This window comes from Staurois parvus, unplaced genomic scaffold (genome assembly GCF_062004578.1).
Source record: "Staurois parvus isolate SC_StPar_1 unplaced genomic scaffold, SC_StPar_1.0 ptg000099l, whole genome shotgun sequence".
NCBI lineage: Eukaryota > Metazoa > Chordata > Amphibia > Anura > Ranidae > Staurois > Staurois parvus.
Genome location: NW_028317895.1, coordinates 6,414,920 through 6,431,353, shown reverse-complemented (window position 1 = coordinate 6,431,353; position 16,434 = coordinate 6,414,920). Strand labels below are relative to the sequence as shown.

Genomic DNA, 16,434 nt, shown 5'->3' with positions numbered 1-16,434 from the left:
GAAACTGCTTTTTTTCAATTAATAAGCAAAACTTTTTTAGGGTTCCTTCACGCTGCTCTGCTGAAAAAGCGTGGTAAAAACTTGTATATGTTTTGTGATGCGTTTTTGGTGTGTTCTGCTTACCTGACTCCCAGCTTGCACCTGTGAAATATGGAGTGCAACTCAAAAAATGCAACAAAAATACAAGTGCAGTGCGATTTTTGATGCGTTTTCCACTGATTTCAATAGGGAGGTTAGTTTCTGATGCATGCACCAAAATTGCAGCATGCAGGATTTTTAAAAACTTGCTGCACCTGCAGCGCATTGGTGTGAAGTGCTCCATAGGATTAAAAGGGATACATTTTTAATGCGTTTTTGTGCCGCTTTTTAAACATCAAAAACTAATCCTTATGAAAGGATCCTCACTGTCTTTATAGAACAATTCATATTCAACTTTTTACTTCTATCTTCAGCCTTCATGCACACTGGCTTAAAAAAAAACAGCTGCTCCTAGAGAGGTTTAATATATTTCCTGTAGAAGAAACTAGTGTCCTAAATAGTTAGTCTACAGGTGTTTGGCATGAAAAAAGCACTTCTCTTTGTGTTTTTGAGAACGTTTTCTAGCAAAAAAAAAAACTCTAACTGCTCCTAAATGCTAGTACAAAAAAAAAAAAAAACACTCAAAATGAGCGTTTTTTGTTTTTTTTTTTCTCTCTCTGCCAAGAGCATTTGCTTTTTTAAGCCAGTGTGCATAGTCTCAAAGTGTGATCCAGAGTTGTTTTCCTAGCACAGTCCCTCATCCCTTTAGCCACATCATACCCCTCTCCACTTCTGGGAGTGTGTAATTATGGTTTGTCTGGCCTAGCTTCTCTGTCCTTCATCTCCCTACATAACTTTTATGTAGCCATCAGGGGAGAAGCAAAGGGGAATACTTTCAATATTCAGCTCTGAGCCTGCTTGGGCATATCACCTCCAACATGGTGGCATCCAGCAGCAGTCTCAGACCTTTTGGATGCCTACACAGAGGAGGCTTTTACAGGTAATTAAAATGCATACATTTTTTAAATTAAAATATAACTGAACGGAAAATTGTTTTTGAAATGGTCTGTTGACAGATCATTTTAACCACTTGCTGTTCCTATATATTTACAACCTGGACTTCAGGGCGTTATGACAAGCTCACAATGCAACTCCAGCCTTGAGCTTAGAACCATGTGTGTTTGTTTTTTTCTTTTCAGCAGGGTGCCAGCTTTTCAGTAAAAGTGATCCTGTACAGCCATCAGTTATAACATTTACTGCACTTAAAGTGCCCCTAATATATCCATATAGAGATCCTGCCCATGCTACTATGCAGAAAGCTTGCTAGCCCCCTTGTGATAGTAATATAGTTAAACAAAACAAAGTGTTAACATTCTTTTTTGTCAAAGGAAAGCTTTTTTAAGCAATTGCAAATATACATGTTCTAGAACAAACCAGGGCCCATTCCATTCTGCAGGGCCACAAGGGGCCCGCAGATATGCTGCAGGCCACAGTAACATACAGGTAAATGCAACCTGTCCACCATCCACCAAACTACGTGTTAACATTTTTTAAAAATAAAAACAAAAAATTTAAAGCAATCCTGTCTCCCTTTGCATACATAAATGCTAACATGCGCACAGGGTGCAGACATGTACAGTATGTAAATAGTGATTGCATTACAGGTGAGATATTGCTGCGAATGGCTGAGAGGGAGAAAAATTCTAGAGACTACTTTACTTTACTTGACACAGCCCCTTTTTTATATTTACCATAAAATTGGGTCTTATATTGTGTTTTTGTGTGCACTAAAATTAATTTGTGTATATTTTTCTTTTTACTGAAAATATGCTTTTGATAACAACTGCTCAAATATTGTGCTGCACAAAATTACTCCATCATATAATTTTATAGGGTATCTGTTTTCAGAAAGGATTGTTTGGGGTCTTCAGATAATTTTCTAGCAAAAAAAAAATCGCTGATTTAACGTATATTAAAAAGTTACAAAATTGCCCAGGATGCAAAGACAGGGCAGCTGTACCTGCTAATTCTTTTACACTTAGAGGTCTAATGTATTTTGGTTCTAATTTTACTGAAAATTGTACAGCCCTTTGATCATTGATGACCACAGCAGACATCTGGGGCATGAGTAGGCTATAAGGAGGTTGTATTCTCTAAGTCTGGTATATCATACTCTGCAAGCAGAACTCATTATATCAGCATGTCACTTGTTAGCACCTGAGCATTGCAGAAAAATTGATAGGCACCTTGTACTGCTTTTCCCTCTCCCAGGTTAAGCTGTACCGGTTTCTGCAAGAGGCTGATACCAGATCAAATTCAGATAACTATGTTACTGGTATTTAAAAAAAAAAAAAAAAAAACACACAAAAAAACCTTAGCATTCAGCTTTAACCAAAAATAGTTGCTCTAAAAGCTAATGGTAATGTTAAGAAGTTGCTCTCTGTTATATCGCTGACATATTTGGTAACATCAGGCACCATCTATACAGGGGTCTGGAATTTAAAACAAAAACTACTTATCCAAGGGACTAAAATGGGGTCCCAATCTACTTGTCCTTTATGACAATCCACGTGTCCTGATAAAATAAATAAATATCTATTTTTTGCCAGGATGGAAAATATGAGGGGTTGATGTCTTTTATTAGGTAGAGGTGTTGTTAGGAATGTCTGAACAGCCAAGTCAAGTTCCAATGTCCACTTTAAAATCAGACCTTCTGACACTTTCTGTTTTCAAGTTAAAATCTGTAATCTTTGCTAGAAAATTACATGGAACCCAAAAACATAATAATTATATATATATATATATATATATATACAGTCATGGCCGAAATTGTTGGCACCCTTGATATTTCTCCAGGAAATCATGTATTTCTCACGAAACGTATTGCATTAACACATGTTTTGCTATACACATGTTTATTCCCTTTGTGTGTATTGGGACAAAACAAAAAAAGGGAGGAAAGAAAGCAAATTCGACATAATGTCACACAAACCTCCAAAAATGGGCTGGACAAAAGTATTGGCACCCTTTCACAACTGCGGATAAATAAGAATGTTACAAGCATGTGATGCTCCTGTAAACTCACCTGGGGCAAGTAACAGGTGTGGGCAATATAGAAATCACACCTGAAAGCAGATAAAAAGGAGAGACGTTCACTTAACCTTTGCATTGTGTGTCTGTCTGTGCCACACTAAGCATGGACAACAGAAAGAGGAGACGAGAACTGTCTGAGGACCTGAGAACCAAAATTGTGGCAAAATATCAACAATCTCAAGGTTACAAGTCCATCTCCAGAGAACTAGATTTGCCTTTGTCCACAGTGCGCAACATTATCAAGAAGTTTGCAACCCATGGCACTGTAGCTAATCTCCCTGGTCGTGGACGGATGAGGAAAATTGATGAAAGATTGCAACGCAGAATAGTCCGGATGGTGGATAAGCAGCCCCAAACATGTTCCAAAGACATTCAAGCTGTCCTGCAGGCTCAGGGAGCATCAGTGTCAGCGCGAACTATCCGTCGACATTTAAATGAAATGAAACGCTATGGCAGGAGACCCAGGAGGACCCCACTGCTGACACAGAGACATAAAAAAGCAAGACTACAGTTTGCCAAAATGTACTTGAGTAAGCCAAAAGCCTTCTGGGAAAACGTCTTGTGGACAGATGAGACCAAGATAGAGCTTTTCGGTAAAGCACATCATTCTACTGTTTACCGAAAACGGAATGAGGCCTACAAAGAACAAAACACAGTACCTACGGTAAAATATGGTGGAGGTTCAATGATGTTTTGGGGTTGTTTTGCTGCCTCTGGCACTGGGTGCCTTGACTGTGTGCAAGGCATCATGAAATCTGAGGATTACCAAAGGATTTTGGGTCGCACTGTAGGGCCCAGTGTCAGAAAGCTGGGTTTGCGTCCAAGATCCTGGGTCTTCCAGCAGGACAATGACCCCAAACATACGTCAAAAAGCACTCAGAAATGGATGGCAAAGAAGCGCTGGAGAGTTCTGAAGTGGCCAGCAATGAGCCCAGATCTAAATCCCATTGAACACCTGTGGAGAGATCTTAAAATTGCTGTTGGGAAAAGGTGTCCTTCCAATAAGAGAGACCTGGAGCTGTTTGCAAAGGAAGAGTGGTCCAAAATTCCGGGTGAGAGGTGTCAGAAGCTTATTGATGGTTATAGGAAGCGACTGATTTCAGTTATGTTTTCCAAAGGGTGTGCAACCAAATATTAAGTTAAGGGTGCCAATACTTTTGTCCAGCCCATTTTTGGGGTTTTGTGTGACATTATGTCATATTTGCTTTTCTGCCTCTGTTTTATATTTGTTCCAATACATACAAAGGGAATAAACATGTGTATAGCAAAACATGTGTTAATGCAATACCTTTTTTGTGTGAAATACTTGATTTTCAGGAAAAATATCAAGGGTGCCAACAATTTCGGCCATGACTGTATATATATATATATATATATATATATATATATATATATATATATATATATATATATATATATATATATATATATTTATATATATATATTTATTCTAAATCCTTATACATTTTTACTTTTTTTTTCTTTTCTTTTTTACTTGGCTTTTTAGTTTTTTTTTTTAACAGAGAACCTAGAGGATACAATTGCAGTTGTTGCAATTTATTCTATCACATGGTAATTTTTAAACATATTTTATTAAATTTTAATGCAAAAAACAATATATAACCTGTTTTTTTGGTAAGCTATAAAAGATGAGGGTATGACGAGTAAATGGATACCTAACATGTCATACTTTGACATGAAAATTGCGCATGCTCATGGAATGGAAACAAACTACAATACTTAAAAATCTCCTTAGGCGACGCTATAAAAATTCTTACAGGTTACCAGTTAGAGTTACAGAGGAGGTCTAGCACTAGAATTATTGATTACTATAACATTTGCAGCGATACCTCACGTGTGGTACAAATACTGTTTACATATGCGTACATGACTTATATATGTGTTCGTCACTGCAAGCTGTCCCTTTTTTTATTTCAATGTTTTTATTAATTAAAGAAATACATAAAAAGGAATAAAACCCACAATTGTGGGTGACAGGATTCAAAATAGTAAGCCTAGTAACTAAGGAATGATACAATCAAAGAAAAATAACAGGGTGAAGAAACGAACTAAGTAGCTAGGCATGAAACCAAACAATCCCTCAAGTGCATGCTAGAGTCCAAGGTAAACTACCAGGCAGCAATAGTCTGACATAAAATATTCAGTGAAAATAAAGTATCTCTAAACATAATCAATCCTTAGTCAAATATCAGCATATATTGCAACAAAGTGGGATGTCGGAATCGAAACTATGGAAAACAATAGTCTGAAACAAAAAGGAAGGAAAATAAAGGCAAGGAAGAGTAGCGTAAAGGAGGATCAGCCAGGAGTCTTCTAAGTAACAGAAAAATATTGATTCCATGGTTCCCAAGTACTATCAAATTTTAGAAGTAGTGTTGTTAAGAATACTAGTGAGCTTATCATTAATCATGATCCAATTGAGTTCATTTTTGACATAGTCAAGCGGTATCACAGATTGCTTCCAGTATTTGGCTATTGCAATTCTCGCCACCAGGAGAATATAAAGAATCAATTTAACCAATTTCTTGGGGATTATTATTATTATATAGGATTTATATAGCTCCAACAGTTTGAGCAGCTCTTTACAATATAAGGGAGACAGTACAATTACAATACATTTCAGTACAGAAGGAATGTGAGGGCCCTGCTCGTGGAGCTTACAATCTAAAGGGGGAAGTCTGTGGGCAGTTGCTGAAAAAGGGCCACCTCTGGGGACCTATGAACGTTCAAGCTGTCCCTTTTTTAAATTTATTTTTGATCACTTTTATTGCTATCACAAGAAATGTAAACATCTCCTATGGTAACAAAGCATGACAGGTCCTTTTTATGGAGAGATCTGAGGTCTATAAGACCTGAGATCTTTCTCTCTACCCTGGAAAGCATCAGATCAAAAAAAAAAAAAAAAACCTCTCCCACTGCTTCTAAAAGCAATCTGAGCGGCTAATCAGCTGCTTGGATCAGTTTTAGTGAAAACAGAATCTCCTCCTGAAAATAAAGGAACCCCTGCTGTTTGCCCACAGCAGGGTAAATGGGAAAAAAACAAACTACCTGCCTCGTGCCTGGAACTGCATGTCCTGGGAATTGGGCGATAGGATTTGCACATCCCTGTATGTATGTATGTATGTATGTTACATATGATATATGTAAGGTAATACAAAAGCTTAGTCTTCGTTGCTCACTCTGATTTACTTCAGTTACTATTCATTTTTAGCCTTCTAGTCAGGGATGTATAGTTTACTGTTTAGCTTTTAACCTCGCAGCAATTACTTTATTTTGGCACACCACTGTAAATAACTTTTTTTTTTTTCTTTCTTTTTAATCCATGTATCCATTACCTTCATGCATTTTGACTTATGTACGACTTTCCTAATGGGTAGCATCTTTGCACTTCTTTTATTTCAGCCTGCTATTGATTTGCCTGTGAAGAAACCTCGGAAACGTATCCGATACAGAAAAGGTAAGGTCATAATATACTTTTACGGTCTTTGTTGTCATTTGTACGTTACTATAACACTGACAAATGTACAAAAGAACAATCCTGGAGTGTCCTGAACATAAGGAATTTTTATTAATGCATGCTAAGTAATTTATTTCTCATGTTCTTGTGGATCCATATAAAACCTCCAAAGCTTCAGGCTGAATGTTACTCATCCTTCTTTTTTTTTTTTCCCCCCCCAGCAACCGGTAGGCTGTCTGAAAATCGGAAGAGGCGTAAACGGTTAAGACTTGCTGGCAGGATCAAGAAGGAAAAGCACCTGTCCTCTCGGGAAGCTTCAAATTCGGAGGTAACAGATTTTTATTTGTTATGTTGCTATGCTGTGCGTATAATAGGACAAGTGATTTCTCTGTGTCTCCTCTTGGGTAATATGGTTCACTTCTAATCATCTTTTACACTTTGATCGCATAAGATTTGTTTAAATTAGCTTTCAGTTTTGCCTTGCATAGAGGCACAACTTCATCTACCACAGTACTATATAGTATGTTTAAATATATGTACACATTTAACAGTTTGTAAGTGTAAAATAACCAAAATGCATTTAACATTTTTGTCTTTTTTTTTTTTTTTATCACATGAGCAGAAAATGTTTGTATACAAATACAGTGGATATAAAGAGTCTACACACTCACACTAAAATGTCAGGTTTCTGTGATGTAAAAAAATGACACATAGATAAATCATTACAGAACTTTTTCCACCTTTTTAATGTAACTTATAAACTGTACAACTAAGTTGAACAACAAACTGAAAACTTTTAGGTGGAGGGAATTAAAGGTGGAAAAAGTTCTGAAATGATTTATCTGTCTCATTTTTTTACATCACAGAAACCTGACATTTTTAATATGTGTGTTTTTATATCCACTGTATATTCAAAGGTCAACACCAGGCATGATCTTGGTTGCATAGTTACATATGTAAGTGCATATTTCATATCTGATCGGCTGCTGTGAAAGCGAGTTATCATTTTAGTAGTTGGCGCTACTAGTAATGGTCACAGCAATCTTTCGTGTACTGTGCTGCTTGGCACCACAGCCATTCACAGAATACCTTGTATTTTTTGAGTGAATGTAAGGCTTTCTCTTGACAAGATGGAGATTGTGATGTCATCGCCGCAGCTCTCCTCCTTGTCCAATCAGAGAATGCCTTCACTGAAAAAATAAAAAGTGTTCTTTGAATTGTGATGGTGCTGATCAAGCTACTTGTCAGTGTTCAGTGGTGAAGCCGCATGGCACAGAACCTGAAAGATTGCAGCAATCACTGTGATTGATAGCTTCCTCAGCAGTCTATCCAGTATGAACTTTGCCTTGGTCCAAGCTGGACCAACGTAACCATGCAATTAAGATTATACCTGCAGTTCAGCTTTTAAAAACGTAAGAATTATTTATGTAGGCTAATTACTTATTGTCATATTAACTGACGCTGCTAACTTTGGTCTAGGCGTTCATTTTTGTAATTATGCCTGTTCCTAAAGGAGTTAAAAAAAAAAAAAAAAACGCATTTGATGTAAATGTGTAATTATGGCTTTAAGTAACTATATGATGCTGTGGTTTACATTGTGTGGTGTTTCTGTATAGGGTGAAAGTAATGATGTTGGTGCAGCCAGTCCAAGTGACACAGCTGAGGAGGGACTAGATCAGGAACATGGAGGATCTTCTAAGAAGAGCTTTGAGAGAGGTGGAGGGGGAGCAGCCATGAAAGAGAATGTGTGCCAGGTAACTGTTCAGCCCCTGAATTGAATAAACCCTAAAAATCTTTGCCTTGCTTTACACACATTTTATTCTGCATTTTAAATCAACTTCGAGAAGCTATAATGCATTTTGAGGGTTTGTTTTGGGTTGTTCCTAAGGTCATCTGAAAGTTGTCTGGTGTGACGTTCACCCTTTTAATGCGATGTGCCGTTCAATATTTTCATTATTTTATATACTGGTTGTAGGCTTCTCTCTAGTTGGCGAGTATAAATTACATCCTTGCTTAAAGGCTCCCTACAAATGTGATTCAGCTAGTCTCAAATATCTGTTCTCCTTGCATCAAGATACATTAAATATGGTTGACTCATATGCATAAACAATTACAAACTATATACTGAAATAAAATTCAATATACAATATTTGTTTAGGTTAAATTATACTGATCTATTGAACAGATCGGTTTCCTAAAGAAGAGTATTTTTCACTTTGAGGACAATTTCCAAAAAGCCATATAGGGATCACATAATTTATTCAGGTGGTAGAAAATCCCTTGCAAAGTAATGCCAGAGCTTGATAATGTTAAGGATTTAAAATGTTCCCAATGAAAAAAACTTTTCAAGTCTGCCCATGTGTAGAGTATGAATAACTTATTTTGATTTTTATCTGGGTGAGTACCTAAATATATGCGATGCTAAAAGATAAACTTTTATTTCTAGGAAACTGTTGAAGACAAACTAATGCATCTTTGTCAGTTCTGTTCACTCCTTCTCACCATTTACAGAAAGGAGGGAATGTCTTGCTCATTTAGCTGTATGCTTTTTGAATTGTACTGGACAGCAAGGGGTTCAGATTATACAGTTTACACATTAAAGTAAAATAGCAACTGCTGAAAACAAGTCGGACCCGTAGACCCAAGTATTAAAACCAGCCAACATGTTTGTAGCATTTGGTAATGTGATAAAGGATTAGAACGTTTATGAACTTGCAGTGTATCCCAGCTTGGCAGATTTCTCTTCACTTCCTGTCTATTTGATGGGTGTCAGACAGAACAGAAAGTGAGGGTAAATCCCCTCAATGAGAACCCTGCAAAAATAAAAAGAAGCAGTGTGGAACAGTTGTCTCCAAACTGGCCCGGGAGCCAGATGTGGCTTTTTGCTTGCCTTTATCTGGCCCTTGGGGCACAATTCCCCCCACTGACACCAAAAATAGGGCATTGTTCATTCCCACTGACCCCAGGACATTTTCTACTCCCACTGGCCACAGTCTGGCCCCCCTAAAGTCTGAAGAACCATAAACTGGCTCTTTGTTTAAAAAGTTTGGAGACCCCTGTTGCAGAGGGTGGAACGTATAGAATTTCTTTCAGGCTTTTGTTTGCATTATCTAGATGATTGGTGTCTGGACAGGAAGTGAAGGTAAATATCAGTGGGGGGCACTTTTTAAAAGCCAACACCAAACTCTTCTCTTCAGGTCAGGCAGCTAATAAAAGTCTGCTGAAGTTAGGGATTAATCAGCCTAGAGATAATATTGCACGTAATTTGATCTTGGTGTATTTCCACTTTTGAAAACAAATTGGGATAATCCCGAATGTATATTTGTCACATGGCATAACAAAAAAAAAAAAAAAAACCATTGCTACTTACAATTTTAGATGTTTTTCTGATAACTCTAGCACTGAAAAAAAATTATTTAGTTCTCCTTGTGTAAGTGGAGTTGGAAGCTGTGCTTGGCATAATTAGCCCTCTGCACTGTGCTGGCAGACCTCATTATCAGACGTAAACAATGGTTGTCTTTTCTACTGGCGCAGACTGCCTCTCATATACTTGCAGTCAGTGATGACGCCTGCTTTTTTTTTTTTTTTTTTTGAGGTTTATATTAAAGAGAAAAATATAGATATGTAACATATATTGACTGCAAAAGTGGAAATACACTGTAATGACTTCCCGCCCAGCGTGAGTTTTTATATTTTAGGTACTGTAATGTGTCGCTATTACACATGTGCACAATTTTAAATTATTAGTATACAGTATTTATATAGCGCCAATAGTTCGCTCAGCGCTGTACATTACAATGGGAGACAATACATGAGACAGTACAATGACAATACAGTGTGATACACGAGGGGTTCGAGGGCCCTGCTCTTTGGAGCTTACAATCTAGGACTTGACATGTTTGGCATCTATTTACTCGATGCAACATCATCTTTTATATTTTACAAAAAATATGTTTAGGTTAGCATTCCTGTCTGGTTTTACTGCTATCTAGGGCTCTATTAGAGCTATTTCTCCTTTCCCATCTTTTCTCTTCTAAGGACAATGTTATGACTAATGGGAAGTAAGTGGACATTTGCAAAATGGAAAAGGATGACAAATAAGCTGACAGCGCTTCTAACATTCCTCTTCTACTAATTACTTCTGTGTTGCTGTTGGAGATTTCCCTTCAGTTCCTGTCCTGGGGACAGGACAGACACCTGACTTGGGTTCTAATCCTTTCCTGCTCGTTTAAAAAAAAAAACATTCTGGCTATATATGCACTTATTTGTTCTGGCCAGTGAAAGACTGTTTTTTGCTTTCCTCTGCATAAAATGTTGTGTAATATGTTGGGTCATAATGCATGTCCAGTTGGTGCTTTTATTTCCTTGATAATAATAGGTCTGTTTAGTTTGTGTATTTGTCTATATTGTAGTAGCCTTCCTGACACTTTTGGTTATTAAATACTTGGCTTTAAAAGTGGTGGTTCATCAGTTTCATGTGTTTCTTTACAGGTCTGTGAAAAACCAGGGGAACTGCTGCTGTGTGAGGCTCAGTGTTGTGGAGCATTTCACTTGGGGTGCCTTGGTATGCGTGACATGCCTCGGGGAAAGTTCATCTGTAGTGAGTGTTCTTCAGGTACGTGTAGGATTGTTCTGTAACATTAGGTAAAATGAGATTATTTTTTCCACATGTCCACCAAAGTGAAAATTCTACGGTTCATCCCTGCTTTTCATACTGCAAAATACATAAAAAGATATAATGCATGGCTGTACATGGTATAAGTATGAAATGTTAAAAGTTGTAAGATGAAAGATCCAATTTAAACCAGTTCACAAAATTATTACCAATGTTCCAGATTACAAATATGCTGATAACGTTAATCAGTATTCTGTTAATGTTCAATTTGGCTATCCAGATTAATTTATTTCTTCTTGTCCTAGGTGTCCATTCATGCTTTGTGTGCAAAACCTCTGATTCTGGGGTGAAACGCTGCTCTCTAGCTCTGTGTGGGAAGTATTATCATGAAAACTGTGCTTTTAATTATCCCCCCACTTTACAGCTTAATAAAGGCTTCCGCTGTTCTTTGCATGTGTGCATCACCTGCCATGCCAACAATCCCAGCAACCCATCAGCTTCTAAAGGTAAGTCTGAACAGAATTTAACGGCAAGAGATCCTCAAGTTCTGAGTAGCAGGAGTACCAGCCACCTTAACCATTTAAAGATGAAGTATACCTTTCCCTAGCTTGACAGCGAGACCTACACTGACAGAAGCTCTTGCATGAATGAAGCCTGAAACCGTACTTGCAGGTTTCATTGCTAAAAACACTCTAACAGTTTAGTGTATTTTGATAAGCATGTATATACTAGCCTTTTCCAACAAAGGACCCATGAAATCCTAGGGTTCCTCCAGAGGTTGCTAGGAGGTTCCTTGAGCTTTGAGCAATTTCTGCTTTTGTTTTTGTTTTTTTTGTAAAGGGGGATTCTTTCCAGTGACCACAAATGTGAGGAGCATTCTTCCCACTGGGCATCAAACTAATGTACTGTGAGTTGTTGACATTGGCAGGGGTTCCCTCAGACAGGAATGTGATTTTAAGAGTTCCTCTTTGCTTAAAAAAAGTTGAAAATGTCTGGGATATGCAGATCAGGGACAGTTGTGATTAAAATATGTAGAAACCATAACCATAGAATACTTGTTTGCTCTCTTTTGGTCTGTTAACCAAATACTTCAAACTTATATTTATCTGTTTTATAAAATGCAAATGCAAAAGAAAAAGAAAGTTGATTCTGCCAGAAATCTGTACAGTTTGCAAGGTTTTCTCAATGTTATTGAAAAATGTTTGGATTTCAGAACACAAGTATATAAAATGTTTCTTTTTTGGCCTTTAGATACACATCAATTCTTTTAAATTCACGACTGATTCTGTTTGAGAAGGTGACAAATTTGTGCTGGTCTTTGCAGTTTATATAATTTAGCAATCTTTATGAAAAAAGGGTCTAAACTTTCTGTAAATGTGTGTGTGCTTTCCTTAGTGTAAACCTAATTTACTGTAATAAAAATATGAATGAAGTTTATTCTTTTACAACAGGTCGATTGATGAGATGTGTCCGTTGCCCGGTTGCATATCATGCCAACGATTTTTGTGTGGCTGCAGGAACAGTTACCCTTGCTTCTAATAGCATTATTTGCCCCAACCATTTTACTCCACGTAGGGGATGCAAGAACCACGAGCATATCAATGTTAGCTGGTGCTTTGTGTGCTCTGAGGGTAAGGTCATCATTCTGTCGTCTTCTGTAGCAACTGTGAAATACGTATTCTCAGTTATGTAGATTTTTATTACTAGATTGTTAGAATGTATACTGCTGCCGACAAAATTGGACATTACAAACAAAAAACAGTAGACCAGTCCTGTGGGGTATAACTTCTCCCACAACCAGCATGTTTCAGTGTTTGCTAATGTTCTTAGGACATTGGATGTCTCCGTTCTGCAAATTTCAGGACCCTCTTTGTGGATTTCTTAATTTGCCAACTGCTCATGGTTTTATGCTTGGCCTCCCTAGATTATTATTTTTTTTATTGTTTCAGGTTGTGGTCATCTCAGTGTTGGAATTTTGTTTTCAGTTGATGGTACATGGGATGTATTACTCTGGTTCTACAAATTGAATTAGCTATGGCTAGCTGTTATTTAGTAATTACCAGTAAAAGGTGTTTTTCTTGGTAACAAGTCCAGAAGAGCTTAGAACTGCCTGTCTTATAATCAAGGACTCCGAAATATACTGTATATGTATATTCTCACTGACTTGTCTGTACAAAATGAAGGGCCAGATAGACATTACAATGGCTCATCTGGAGCTTTTTTTTTTTTTTTCTTCTCCTCTTGCCCTTACATTAGGTGGAAGTCTCCTTTGTTGTGAATCTTGTCCAGCTGCTTTTCACCGAGAGTGTCTTAACATCGAAATGCCAGAGGGAAACTGGTTCTGCAATGACTGTAAAGCTGGCAAAAAACCTCATTATAAGGAAGTGGTGTGGGTAAAGGTTGGAAGATACAGGTAAAGAAATTGACTGAGTGGGAACCACCAAACCACATTCTTTTAATTTGTCATGAAGGATTTGGTAACCAAATATTTTCTGTTCCTTCTCAGGTGGTGGCCAGCTGAGGTTTGCCATCCAAAGAGCATTCCTACAAACATCACGAAGATGAAGCATGACATTGGAGAGTTTCCGGTTTTGTTTTTTGGGTCAAAGGACTATTTGTGGACCCACCAGGCCAGAGTGTTTCCATATATGGAAGGAGATGCCCTCAATAAAGATAAAATGAGCAAAGGGGTTGATGCAGTCTACAAAAAGGGTATCTCATATGATTTCTCGTGGTTTGTAGATCGTGACACCAGATATACATTCCTTGCCTTCTAATTGATTTTGATTTTATGTAGGGCTAATGGAAGCTGCAGAGAGGTTTGAAGAACTAAAAGCACAGAAAGAAATGAGGCAGCTACAAGAGGAAAAGAAAAATGACAAAAAGCCTCCACCATATAAGCACATTAAAGTGAGTCGTCCTCTCCTTTTAATATATTTTGACTATCCCAAAGTATTCTTTCTTATTGGCGCTTTACAGCACTTTAAAGAATGAGACCACCTTATGTGAAGATGAACACCACACGTTTATTGATCAAACAGAGGAACAATAAAATGCTGCCATTGCTGACTTAGTTCAATACTTCGAGCCACTGACCTGCAAGAAACATGGCGAACAGGAGTTTAGATTTAACTGACTGCAAACACTTTTCACATCTGTGAATCATTACATGCTAAAATCAAGATTAAGTTGGCAACCCTAGTGCTTTCACCTTTTAAAGATCAAGTTGGCGGTGCTTCCATAATTTAAAATTTTAACAGGTTTGAAGTAAAAAATTCTGCTTAGGAGGAGTTACTGTATGGCAACTGCAATTAATGAGTGAAGGACCCCCTCTCTGTGCTTCCCGTTTGAAGCATGTTTTGAAATACTTAGGGATCTAGGGCCAGTTCACACCATACACATGAATTGCACAGGAACGCACAGAGGTTAGGTGCAGTGCAATTTCACCCCATTCATTTTGAATGGGTTAAATCGCAGGCACTGCACCCAAAGTAGTGCATGTACTACTTTAAAAAGCACTGCAACCGGATCGCGTAGTACAAAAGTATCATGCGATCCTGTGTGGGCAAACACTGCGTTTGTGAGCTGTGTTTGGGATGCCATCAATTTCTATTAACATTTGCTGCTGATTGCAAGCAGGATGGAGTGTGTTTTGCATGTGGTGTGAATAGCATGGGTGAATAGCTTGTTCCAGTGTGGGCATGGTGTGAACTGGCCCTTACTGCTGTCTTTTTAGACTAGGCTTCACCTCCTGTCCTGTGAAAGTGCTTTAAATTGCCAGTAAGGGTGCTGAAAATTCATGACCCTAGTAATAAACTGAAACCACCCTAAAGGACTGTGCAGGGGCTGGCCAACAAAGGGTACAGCATATACTTTTCTTTAAAAAATCTACATGGGAAGCATTGGGGGTCAAGTTTTGCTGCTCCCATGTTCATATACGATTACAAACTAGGAAAGCAATGTTTTTGTAACAACACATGTTGAATAAGCGTATGTACACTCTAACATTATACTTCTGTTTTGTGCTGCCTTTTGGTCTGTTAAATACACCAGCATTTCAAATACCAGTTGATTATGTCAGCTTTTAGAGCTGTCCTGTGTTATTAGCAAGTCTGACTCTCCTAGTTTTTATCTTGGACTTTAAAATATTTAGTCTTTTGTTTTAGAAATGAAATAGTAGGGGATTTGAGTAGTTTAGTAGTTGCAATAGACAACTGGAAGATCTGACACTACTCTGTCTATGTACTGTGTGTTGTCATCCCACAACAGGATTTAGGAGTGGAGTGCATGTCTTGCAGTTAACAGGTATTTTTCTCTAGTTGTAGGGCCTTACAGGGATAAAATGGTGGGCATGTACATTAATTGGAGATGTACTGCATATGTGATGGATTTTTTTCCCTGATGTGCAAATTTTTTTTTTTTGCAGGTAAACAGGCCAGTTGGGAAGGTTCAGATCCTTACAGCTGATCTGTCAGAAATCCCTCGTTGCAACTGCAAGGCAGCAGATGATCACCCATGTGGTCAGGACTCTGAATGCATTAATCGCATGCTGCTATACGAATGCCATCCTTCAGTTTGCCCAGCTGGTGAGCACTGCCAAAATCAGGCTTTCTCCAAGCGCCAGTACCCAGATGTGGAGATCTTCCGAACTTTGAGCCGGGGCTGGGGATTACGCTGCAGAACTGACATAAAAAAGGTGACCTTGTTTTTTTGTTATGGCTGGTGGTATTGTATGACTGTGGAATGCAGATTTTTCTTAGGAAGGTGCAGTATGGTTACACCCTTCCATATTTAAGTACTTGTAGGATTCAGAAACTGCTCAAGGTGAGAGTTATGATTATTCTGTAAATCTTTGAGCAAATGTGATTATTCTGTAAATATTTTTTTAATGCCATGGGGTATATGTACTGGTGTCCCGTGTTAGGAGATACAGTGATCATTCAAACAAATTACACTTTTTTTTTTTTTTTTTTTTTAGGGTGAATTTGTTAATGAATATGTGGGAGAAATGATTGATGAAGAGGAATGTCGAGCTCGCATTCGCTATGCTCAGGAACATGATATCACAAATTTCTACATGCTAACCCTAGACAAGGTAATTTTTGCAACTTGGAAAGCTGACAGTCTTTCTTTTTCTTAGTTTGAAAAACTGGCATTCCATGCATTCCACTCTAATACATTGTTCTGTAGAACTGCATTGCCAACAGGACCTCATCCAGGTCAGGAAGTT

General features: G+C 37.9%; 1 protein-coding gene across 2 annotated transcripts in view; it reads left to right on the top strand.

The window, feature by feature from the left end:
* Positions 1–16,434, top strand: part of NSD1 (nuclear receptor binding SET domain protein 1) — a 79,454-nt gene that overhangs the window by 48,451 nt on the left and 14,569 nt on the right. For both annotated transcript variants that reach the window (XM_089671154.1, XM_089671153.1), the window contains 11 exons: positions 6,535–6,589; positions 6,811–6,917; positions 8,206–8,343; positions 11,081–11,204; positions 11,510–11,710; positions 12,656–12,835; positions 13,461–13,617; positions 13,711–13,916; positions 14,002–14,114; positions 15,631–15,900; positions 16,183–16,299. In XM_089671154.1, coding sequence (XP_089527280.1) covers positions 6,535–6,589; positions 6,811–6,917; positions 8,206–8,343; positions 11,081–11,204; positions 11,510–11,710; positions 12,656–12,835; positions 13,461–13,617; positions 13,711–13,916; positions 14,002–14,114; positions 15,631–15,900; positions 16,183–16,299 — 1,668 coding nt within the window. The remainder of the gene's footprint in view (positions 1–6,534; positions 6,590–6,810; positions 6,918–8,205; positions 8,344–11,080; positions 11,205–11,509; positions 11,711–12,655; positions 12,836–13,460; positions 13,618–13,710; positions 13,917–14,001; positions 14,115–15,630; positions 15,901–16,182; positions 16,300–16,434) is intronic.